The 12,033-nt window shown below is 36.9% G+C and overlaps 1 protein-coding gene across 1 annotated transcript in view; it reads right to left on the bottom strand.

Moving 5' to 3' along the window:
* Positions 1-284: 284 nt before the first annotated feature.
* Positions 285-12,033, bottom strand: part of LOC121430765 (regulator of G-protein signaling 20-like) — a 32,491-nt gene continuing 20,742 nt past the window's right edge. Inside the window, exons 2-6 of the mRNA XM_041628155.1 lie at positions 5,427-5,583; positions 4,486-4,569; positions 3,207-3,268; positions 2,848-3,014; positions 285-1,295 (exon numbers count right to left, since the gene is read on the bottom strand). Of these exons, the coding sequence (XP_041484089.1) occupies positions 1,113-1,295; positions 2,848-3,014; positions 3,207-3,268; positions 4,486-4,569; positions 5,427-5,583 (653 nt within the window). The 3' untranslated portion in view covers positions 285-1,112. The remainder of the gene's footprint in view (positions 1,296-2,847; positions 3,015-3,206; positions 3,269-4,485; positions 4,570-5,426; positions 5,584-12,033) is intronic.

Below are 12,033 nucleotides of genomic sequence, written 5' to 3' on the forward strand. Positions count from 1 at the left end.
TTTGGTTACAAACGAGATATCAACAAAAGGACACTTGAAAACCCGGATGCACAAAACGGATGGAATAGAATCGATTATATATATCCTTAGCGAGACTGAGGAAAAGAAACAATTAGTCGATTCCATATCATGCCCACCGCCACACATCCGGCGAAGCCTCCGCGTAGGCAATCCGTGCGTCAATTGACAACAAAATGGTACAGTACACGACACCGTTTCTTTTCGCGAGCTCAAGTTATTGGTTATAAAAAAGCGTAGGCCTGTACGATTTTTCTTCTAATGAATGACAGACAAAATTCACAGCTTCGTGTTCTCCGCTGTATTTTTTTTTTCAAAAAATCTCTACGGTGTTTGTGCTTTGAAAACAGATTTCTTTTTTTGACACACACAATGATTGTTCAAAATGTCTCCACACTATTTAGACGCTTTTGAAGAACATGTTACACAATTACTGTTCATCTGATGAGCACGTGGTGTCAAACGTGGACCCAAACGTGGTGAATCAAGACGACATAAACAGCCGATGGACGCGACAGGTTGAAACACTACATCATAGTTTCGTGCAGATGAACGTGCGTAACATTCCCTCTCATAAGAAACAAAAAGCGCGCTAATTCTCTAAACACCCCATGTGCTGTGATGTTAACTCCACTACTCCGTCACGATCTACACACAGCGATTGCAACGTTCATCCATTATCCAATGTGAGACTTTCGCGCCATTTTTGAAGGCCAGATTCGACACATGGGAGACTCCTGCAAGATCCGGCTCATCGCTTTTCAGCACTACCCGATGCCTACCAGAGGTGTGTGCCATTCTGTCTACAGAAGGTAACGTCACAACCTCACATCACACTAATAAGAAATAAAGACCAGTTCCGTTTAAAAAAAGAAACACATGTCTACACAAAAATACAGTATAATGTTGTGACGACGGCATGATACGAATGAAGTCTTACACGTTGATGATGTTCGCTCAAAAGTATGCCGAGTTATACAACGAACAGATGAAATAAACCTAATTAATAAAACAAGTCATCAATGGTGTATGCCACATCCACATGTGAGACGAGATGTATGAGGTCGTTACCATAACGATGAACTAGTCTCTAGTCAAGGCTCCCTGCGACTTGCTGTCTCCATGAGGTTGCGAAACATTTTGGAATTTAAAAATCGCGGGAAGGAGTCCCGTAGCATGAGAATGTAGATCTGTTTCTGAGCCTCGTCGAACGCGTGAATGGTTGGATCTACCATATTATTATTCACTATCTCGCGTGTGCTTGAATCGAGGCTAACCTGTAAAAGAGAGGGATGGATGAAATTAAGAACTGTATACCGAGCCAGTCAGAGAAGATTTTACACCTCGAAAATTGTCAATTCAGTAGAAAGAAAATAAATTATGAATACAAATCATTTACATATTTAAAACACAAACTTCTCAAAATTTTATATTATGTTTATTGTTTACGACTGAGCGATCAGGAGTTATTCTCTGCTTATGTAAAATTTGACTTGTGTCAGAATAAGGCATGGCGTCATGGAACATAAGGAATACATACAATCCTAGTCGAGTAGCCGTATGAGTATCCAGAAACGTTTTTTGGAAATCAGGCAGGATGTTCCGGAATACTTAATTACCTCATGAACTAGGTCCATATATTTTCTAAGTTATGATAACATCTTTCACATCATAAACTTAACCTTGATTAAGCTTTCAATGTTGACGATGCCGCCATCGGAAAACCGGCCCCTATACACACTTAAAATGTTGAGCAACATACTGTCTATTGTGTTGGGTACTGTGTGTTGGTAAAATATATATATTGTGGGCAATTATTATCCAGTTGAAAACAAAATATTACAGAATTATAAGTTCGTATTACCCGATTTGGACAGATTAAAAAAAATAGTTGTGTAGGCAGTATGTTGCCCAGTGACGGTTAAAAATTTGGCCTTTTTTTGCCCAACCTTTGTAAGTGTTCTGCTTTGCAGGAGAGACAAAATGTATTTTTTTACGAGGCGATCAAAGTATAGAAATCCAGGCGTGTGGCGATATCACCATTTTAGTGCATGATCGTGAACTAGATACTTTCTGCGTTACTATAGATGTAAATTCAACCAATGTGATTTCAAGATCAGTGATGACATTTCGGTGTTCGGTGTTTGGTCAATTCTTACACGAGTGTAGCACCAAACATAAAATGAAGATGGTCCTGAAAAGTCACCCACTGGGTGTTGAGCCATCAGCAGCATGATCTGGGCTCTGTAACACAAAGGTTTGCGATGAATAGTAAATATGAAAGAACACTTCTGATTGGTTCCTTGTCAGTATTTTGTGACAAATGCGCGTGTAACATTGATCTCGGTTGGTCAGTTCATTTAGCGATTGATCGCTAATCTTTGTGTGACGGAGCCCAGGGGCCCGTTGCAGAAAGAGTTGCAATCAAACGCAACTCTAAAAATCACGCGCAACTTGATTTTCAACCAATCAACAGCGCGTATTTGGGACTTGCGATTGATTTTTTGACTTGCGTTTAAATGCAAATCTTTCTGCAACGGGCCCCAGGACTCTTTGTGAGCACTCATAATAGGTTGTGGAGCTAGGACACGCAATCCAAATTGTGCTTCCAACATCAACACCTGGGGCCCGTTTCATAAAGGACTTGCAACTGTTGTAACTTTGTTACAATGGCAACTTCCATGGTAACAGGGCTCAGCAGCCAATCAGAATCAACGTTTCCATGGTAGTTGCCATAATATCAAAGTTACAACAGTTGTAAGTCCTTTATGAAATGGGCCCCAACACTGGGAATGAAATCACCTAATGACAGGATAAGGGTATAAATACCTCCTTTGGTGAAAGAATGGATATATAATCCTCGTAAATGAGCCTTGCTTTCTCCTCCACCGAGGCTGAATTTGTCTCCTTGTGAAGCTCCTCACAGGCAAGCCAAAATAACAAGTTCTCTTCACTGTATTCCGAGCGGAGGAATTCTCGGAATTTTCTTCTCCCCTCTATTAAAAAAAAAAATGAAATAACAATATCAAGATTAATATTATTTCCCGTAATAATATTATCCAAAAAGGCTATTTCACACAGGCGAATCAACAAAAGAATGGAACAGAATGTACTTAGTATCAAGATTAGATAATAGAAAATTTCTTATTAAGATTATAAACAAAACTTTTTATACTTTGAAAACTTACTTCCGCTACTCATAAGAGTGTCAAACGATTGATGCCATAGTCTTATCTCCTCTAGGGTCGGCCTATAACAACAAATAAAAATACAGAATGGTTAACATGACTTTAAAAAGTTACAAAGCGGTCATCATTTATACGAGCTCGGTTAAAAACCATGATAAGTGCTCTTAAGAAATTATCACCTATTGAAAAGTTGAATAAGTCGGTTTCCTTCTTGGCTTGTCAACCTTGGCAGATAGATTAAACTTTTTCAAGAGTTTCATTTCCAAACAACTTTGCCGGTCTTTTTAAAATATGTTTTTAAAATCATGCATTCAATTAATAATTTGAGTAATGAAGATATGAATTTAAGTGTCTTGTTTGTATCGATATCATGGGTGTCAGTCCCGGGGGGGGGGGGGGATGATATCCTCAAATTATCGAGGGGGGATCGGGTAAGTCTTCAAATCACACCCGTTGTACTGGTTCGTTCATTCGTTTCTAAACGATTATAGAAGTATAAGGTTCCATTGTTTTATTTCTGTAAGAAGAAAAATGCTCCATTGTTGGTCTTACATACATCATCATCATCTCTAGCCATCGATTCCTGAAATATCAATTATTACAGCTCAGTTTCCTTTTTTTAAGCATAGCAGTGGCCCGTCTTACAAAGAGTTGCGATTGATTAGCTCAATCGCAAATATGGAACGCCAGCAAAGTCAACATATAAAATGTTTGTTCAAAAGATTTTCAAGATATCAATGTATATCAATGAATCCATTGATTTCTTGACAATAACGTGTGTTCCCCTATGTTTGCAAAGGACATTTTGCAAATTTCCTGTAGAAAAAAACTATGACACTGATGGATTTCCATAGAGTTACGATTGATTGGATCAATCGTAACTGTTTGTAAAACGGGGCCCTGAACTTAACTTGGGTAAAGCATGGACATTCAAATTCAACAAATTACTGCGGCATTTCAAATTATGTAAAGGGTATCATAAAGCTAACATGAAGCCCATGTAATTTTCACAAACCTTTCGTTCACAGCGTTGCTTTGGTAATATTCTTATCCCGAGGCAAAATAAAAAAATATGATAAAAATTATAGTTTATGCATTCTTAAATGAAAGTTGTACTTAAATGGAGTCTAGAGTATGAAAGAACAGTAAAAGCAAAATGGGATAATTCAACTTGACACTTGACATTATCCCGAATGCAGCAATGACACGTGTGGTAGTTAAAAATATGTCATTTGTTTGAATTTTAATCGGAAGATTAAAAAAAATGGAGGAAACTAACATCTCGTTTGAATCCCCGTTAACAATGTCGAGTGGTGTATCCTTCTTCCCGTTCGAGTCACTAGTAGTATTCCGCATCGTTAGGCTGGATAGAGAAAGAAAATAAGAAAATTAGTTTCTTTAATTGCTGATGTGGTTTACGGTACACCATGTGGAGTGTTATAGTCGAGTCTCTCTACTACTCATCATCTCTACTCGCCGACTCAAGCCAGCACCTCCTCATCAGCTCTTCTACTCAAGCTGTTCTCACTCAACATTCCTTCTGGTTTACAGTCCTTTTCAGGACTATTTTCAAGAAAGAATACTCTATTCTCAAATCTCCACTTTCTCGCCTATCCACTGTTTTTATAACACTCCACATGGTGTACCGTAAACCACATCAGCAATTGTACATGCCACCATGCAAACCTTCAAACAACATCTAATTTCTTTAAATGTCTTCTATTTCTGTTGAGGTAACTCCTTATAGTAACTCAGCAAAAGCAGCTTTCTGCTACACCAATACAACGCCAAGCTGGTATAGTAACAAATTACAAATGAAACTGTCTTACGTCTAGGCTAATCAGTCACAATGACTGACAGTTATAGACGGCAGAAATTACTTTTAGGTCTTTTTGGTTAAAACAAAAATAATAATTTTCTGCTCAGTTTACAGAGAAGATCATGCTAAGCAGAAAAGCTTTTCATGGATATGTAGGCAAACGTACGTAACACCCTAAATGATACACACACAAAAATGCCGTTAAAATTTGAAGCACATGTTTCAAGCCTGTCACTCGAACAAGTATTGTTTACAGTTTTAAACAAGTTGCGTAGACTTCAATAACAACTAAACTAGGTGGTTAAAAATGTTTAACTTGTTTAAAGTTTTCACAATTGTTGTTCCAGTGATGTGCTGGCCCAACGAGTTTTTAACAAAGATATGGGATTTGGCGACCTTACCACGAGCAGCTACAGCAGCAGCACCAGCAGAAACAGCAGGCTTTGGATCCTTTGGTACGGTCATTCTGTGATTGAGATCCCGGTGATGGTTGAGGGCTGCGCTCCCGCCCTCGCTCCCGCTCTCTCATCTCCACGACCAGCAACTTATACCTGCGAGCTGACAGAACCAACCAAATAAAAAAATGAACATATATATGTTAAATATATAAATATATATACAGTGTGTTTCAGAAAAAGATAATCCAAATCAAGATGGCTGATATTTGAAGCATATTTAATTTTGGAAACCCATCAGCTTTCTATTAATACTCTTTTGTGCCATAATATGCGCTACGCATGACCGAATTCATTGATGTTGAAGACAAAAGGTGCAGAGACCACTTTATCCAAGTTTTTGAAAAATTGATGAAAATGCAGCTGATGTCAATACTTTCATCGATGTCGGAGCTGGCAAAAATATTTTTGATTGGACCCTTTTTATTCCAAAGGAGTGTAAATAAGTGAATGTACATGCACACCATTAACAAGGAGATCATAACACAGTTGGACCATAATTTTGAGAGACAGTGGTGAGGAGTGTACAGGCATCTTTGGTGGATTCAGGACGGCGCTCCTGCCCATCGTTCCAGCATCATTCTTGATAGACTGTTTGGAAATTGCGTTGTTGCCCTCAACCATGGCATTGAAAGGCCACCGAGAGCGCCTGACCGCACGCCATGTGCAGGGGCGGATCCAGCTTTCGCCAATAGGGGGGGCCGAAAACTATTTTGATCAACATTTTTTTGATTGGCCGCTACTATCTGGCCTTTTTTTGTTGGTTTTTAAGGGGGTAGTCCTAACTAAAGACTGAAGTTTTAAGTATGTGTTAGTATTTATTGCTATAAACAACAATATAAGGTATCTCATGTGGTCTTAATATATAATGCGAGCGCGAAGCGCGAGCTAAAAATCTTTGATATTTTATGTCCTTAGAACTGAAGATTCAGAGCATTTTTTATAATCATGAACAAAGATAAGTATCCGACTAAACAATGCGAGCGCGAAGCGCGAGCCGAAATTTTATCATATAGTAGCGTGAAAAGTGACTCAATTAGGACTGTTTCTAGTGATTAATGAAGAGGATACAAGTATCACCAATTAAATAATAGGAGTGCAAAGCGCGAGTTCAAAATTTCTGATATTTTGACCTGAAAAAAAATGAACAGTCTAAGCGCGTTTTTATTTAAATAAACAAGCTGTGTGTCTCAAACAATTTAATGCGAGCACGAAGCATGAGCTTAATTTTTTTTGATATACTGACATGATAAAGGAGCATTTTGACAAATTTTGGTAAGAATTTCCAAAGAGCATAGGTTTCTCACAAATCAAACAATGCGAGCGCGCAGCGCGAGCTGAACATTTTGATACACATTAACAATTTGTGTAAATCAAACAAAATAATGAAAGGTTGTGCGAGCTAAAAAAATGTGTGCAAATTGATATCAGAACTGGATATATTGTATATATATTGGTTATATATTAGTGTCATTTAACCCTCTTGAATGGGATTCATTACACAGGCAATGCGAGCGCGAAGCGCGAGCGAAAATTTTTATATAAAGTATATTTTCCAATTCTTCCCGTCACCTTTTTTGGGGTATCCTTCGGGGTCGGGCCGGTCGTTACGAGGCTGTAAATTACCCATCATGGGTAAAATACCTCTTTCTTACCTTTCTTTCTGTTTTTCGTAGTTTCTATCAAGGTAAAGAGTACACTTTTTTCTGCAGGTTGTCAAAAAATAGGGGGGGGGGCCGGCTCGGCCGCCTCCTGGATCCGCGCCTGATGTGATTATTTCCTTTGGGGAAAATTAAAAATAAGATTTTTGCCACTCTTCTCCAAGATTTTGATGACTTACAGGGCCGAATGCCGAATTTAATAGAAGGTAGATACTTTGCACAATGCCTCAAGTAACACTTCATTACTTTGGAAAACATATTCTATCAAGTGCACATTTGACCCACTTTTGACCCACTTTACCAAAACTTGGAAAAGTGGTCTCTGCACCCTTGTTATATATATATATATATACATATGTGTGAAGTTATACACGTACTACAGCATACATATATATATATATCCATATTTTATTGTTCGAAATAGACATGAAATTAAATACTCCGAAAATTTGTATTGCCGAATTGATCGTGGGCCGGGATTTGAACCCCCGACCTCCCGGTTGTGAGACGGACGGTCTACCAACTGAGCCAATACATCGGCTATATGAAAGGAAGTTTGTTAAGAGATTTTGTTTTAATTCCTATAACATCTAGTGACCATCAAGGAACTTGAAAGAAAACAAATCCGGGCCATAATTTTTTCTGATGCGAGGTGTGTAGAGATTTGTGATGATTTACTGAGGATACAGATTGCCTTAAGCTGTCTTTCTGGAAAGGTGATGGAAAACGGGCATATTTACTTGACTCTCACGAAATATTTATAACACCACATGCAATTTGAGATATTTTCTATTTCAATAACCAAATATACATTCTACTCACTAAACGGGATGACATTGACAAGAATTATTTTTCGAACATCATTAAAGAACAAGTCCACCCCTACACACAGTTGATTCGAATAAAAAGATAAGCACAACACTGAAAATTTCATCAAAATAGGATGTGAAATAAGAAATTTATGACATTTTTAAGTTTCGCTTAATTTCACAAAACAGTTATATGCACATCCTGGTCGGTATGCAAATGCTGGAAATGATGACGACACCCATTCACTATTTCTTTTTTATTAATGAAATATTCTAATTTTCTAATGTGGTAATACCATTGTTTTTAACATTAGTGGTTCAGTCAGGTTGGTCCTTCATGTCAAATATATAAAAATCAAAATGTTGTATAACTCAAACTATAAAAAAAAAGAAATAGTGAGTGTGGGACATCATCATCTCTCATTTGCATTTTACTAACTTGTGCATATACTAGTAACTGTTTTGTGAAAAATAAGCGAAACTTTAAAGCTTGTGTATAGTTTTGGTAAATCCACCAAAATGCACCTATCACTATTCCAATTCATTGCTAGCTAATATGAATGGATATGCCCTATAACAGTTATGATGTGGAGGATATGAAATGAAAATGTGTTTTACAGGATAAATTTTGCGATTTTACATGGAAATTTAACTTGATCGGGTCACCCGATCAAATTAAAATATATGTGTGTTTTTGTCTTTCAATTAAATCCTATTCCAAATCATGGAATGGGCTGAAACTTTCAAGATATGTTCTTTGTCTGTAACTTTTGGATATCTAATCAGTAAATTTATAAGATAAGTGCTTGAATGCCCATTTTTTTAATTTAAAACAAGCATCGCCGAGAGAGGGCGCTATATATCCAAGATTTGAATATTTGAAATTTTCTCAGAGAAGTGCAGTTGGAAAAATATCTAACGGTCTCTACGCTTCAGTAAGATTGTCATATTAGATGATATTCGATTATCAATCACATTATTGACCCTTTACCAAAGCTATACACAGGCTTTAAAATGTCATAACTATCTTATTTATATTTTACATAGATTTTGATGAAATTTTCCGCATTATGCTTTTTTTTCTCTCTTCGTTGATTCAAATCAACATTTTTCTGCTGTGGACTTGTTAAATAACATACACAAACAACTAAAATGAGCCCTGTGTCGATTGCCTTCCTCACGGGCAATGGCGCCGTGGACGGGGATCGAAACTCGGACTTTCGAATGTCTACACATGCGCCTTAGACCACTCGTCCATGGCACCTCGACACGACACACACCCATTCACATCCTTGTATAATACATAAATACACATATTTTTATGTACTCTTTTATTCTTTTACTTCAAGAAGTGTCATTCGCTTTGTTGAGTACACGCCTTTACTTGTGAGATTATTGGGGTTGAATTGAACTGATATCTTTATTCTCCATAAATGAAATAAAGTGAAAATGTTTTGAGACAAAAACCTCAGAAGGAGGGACTACAAGACGAAAGACATGAAAGTGGGGCAAGATAACGGAAAGTTCATCCCTGCCATGGAGACACGATCTCGTGTTACAGCAGTTGGTGTGTACTTAAGCTAAGGTTCACCTCGCAAAGATTTCTAACGCTCGCATCTTCACTGCCATGGGTGTACTGTCGACAGATCTGCCTCCCCATCTCTCTCTCTCCCTTCCTTCCTCCTCTCTCTCCCTATCTTCATCTTTCTCTTTCTCATTTTCTCTTCCCAACAGCTAGCATCATTCTGCAATGTACTAAACTCAATGGTGTGTGGCGGCGAAATGCCATACTCTGAAGACGCGCGTGTGTATACTTTCATACAGCATTTGTCATATTAGGGGGGTACGTGTGTCAGTGAGGTACGTGTGTCTGCGAGTGGCAGAGAATGCATGCAGGCGCCATAAACGGTGGTAGCTGATTGCAAACAGTGTCACTTTTTGTGTATACAGAAAGCGCATCAATGCAAATCTCACCACATTTTGATCAACAAGAATAAAAGGCGGCATGAAATATCAGATCAAACAATGCTTTATGCAAATTGAAGAAAAAGAAGATCTGATTAATTCATTGATATTAATGGTACATCAAATGAATAGAGCTTCAGGGAGCAGGAGGACGATAGGAATGTCTTCCATTTCTGGCAATAATAATTTAATGAGACGCTTAATCACTTTTGTTAGAATTTCAGACGCAATTTTGGATGATGGTCATTTCCCTTGCTAAACTTTTATCAGACTCAGAGACAGGTAGGTATTACATTAATTAATGCGTTACGTTGTTTCGTTTCAATCTCTTTGAATCACACAAAAGAGGATGATAAAACAATTTACAATCATTTTCAGTTTGCCCCGATAACTTTAGGATTTCCCACTATTTTTTCTTCGCTCAGATATGATTGTTCCTGTAGCGTATGCCTCTTTTCTTTTCTTCTTCTTCTCCTTTAATTTCTCCTTTTTCTACTAGTTCTTCTTCTACTTCCTCTCTATCTCCCTTTTTCTCAACAAAAGTTTGCATGAATCTGACTGAGGGGCTGCAAACAGAACTTGATTTGTTTTGTCCTATTGAAATTCAACTTATTACCTTTCTTTTCATGATTTAATATCAAATCTTATATAAGATGAGTATTTCTTAAAGGACAAGTCCACCGCAACAAAACGTTGATTTGACGTAAGAGAGAAAAATCCAACAAGCATAACAGTGAAAATTTCATCGAAATCGAATGTAAAATAAATAAATGACATTTTAAATTTTCGCTAATTTCACAAAACAGTCATATATGCACATCCTAGTCGGTATGCAAATGAGGAGACTGGTGACGTCATCCACTCACTATTTCTTTTGCATTTTATTATATGAAATATTATAATTTGCTCCTAAATGCCAAGTGAAATACGATTACTTCCTCCAAGAACATGTGGAATTAGCATCGTTTAATACTATAAGCTTTAGTCAAGTTGGTCCTTAATGTCAAATCTGTAAAAGAATGAAATACTGTATAATTCAAACAATAAAAAACAAAAGAATAGTGAGAGGAAGACATCATCTACCTTCTCATTTGCATGTCACTGAACTGTGCACATCACTGTTTTGTGAAAAATAAGCGAAACTTTAAAATGTCATAGCTTTCCTATTTTACACCAGATTTTAATGAAATTTTCAGCGTTCCGTTCGTTTGATTTTTTTTCTCTATTTATTCAACTCAACATTTTCTGGGGTGGACTTGAACTGCGGCAGGTATATGTACTTTTACAAAACAAACTCTAAAGATTATCTGATGTGACATCTTAACCTTAATTAGATAGTTTATTGTCGATATGAATATGAGCGTTATCAATTAAATAATAATATTATGTGGGGTCGTGTCAAATAAATTTTTTTTTTAGATATTCACAACAAAAAAGTAAGTCCCCCTATATCAAATTCCTGTAACTTTTGAACGGAATAATTTTGAAACAAAATAATTATGATATTTTGTAGGTAATTTTCTACAAGCAACTCCTTGTGAAAAATGAGATTGATCAGTAGAGTCATGTAATAATGAGTTATCAAAGATTGAATTAAAAATGACAATTGTTACTTTAAAGTCACAAGAATCGTTTTTCAGATTATTTTAAATACAAAGCTGGGAAAAGGTTGTTTTTAGGTGAATTTTATGATGTTAAAGCTGTTTTACTATCCATCATTAAGCCACTCCACACACAATTTTGATAACGTATGTTTATGGTTCAGTGAGTACAATTTTTGTGACGTATCATGATCATAGGGGTTAATGGTAGTATCCTCTACAACTTGTTAAACATGTTAAGATTTGAAGATGTTGGTGGCTCCCCAATTACTAGTACTCGACCCTTCCCCATTTTAAAATTCTGGATCCACGACTGATTTGTCCATAAATTCAACTGATCCACAGAAATTGTTAGGAAAAGAATACAAAGAGTATTCTTTGCCAAGTTTTCAAATGTGCTCATTCAACCATGAAAATTTAAAGAGTTCGAAAACTATGTGGTAATATGAATGATGGATGATAATAACAACAGCAATTAAATCACGTTTGAAACCGAATTTGCCCCCATTTTTCACTT

The sequence above is a fragment of the Lytechinus variegatus genome, chromosome 17 (assembly GCF_018143015.1).
Source record: "Lytechinus variegatus isolate NC3 chromosome 17, Lvar_3.0, whole genome shotgun sequence".
Classification (NCBI taxonomy): domain Eukaryota; kingdom Metazoa; phylum Echinodermata; class Echinoidea; order Temnopleuroida; family Toxopneustidae; genus Lytechinus; species Lytechinus variegatus.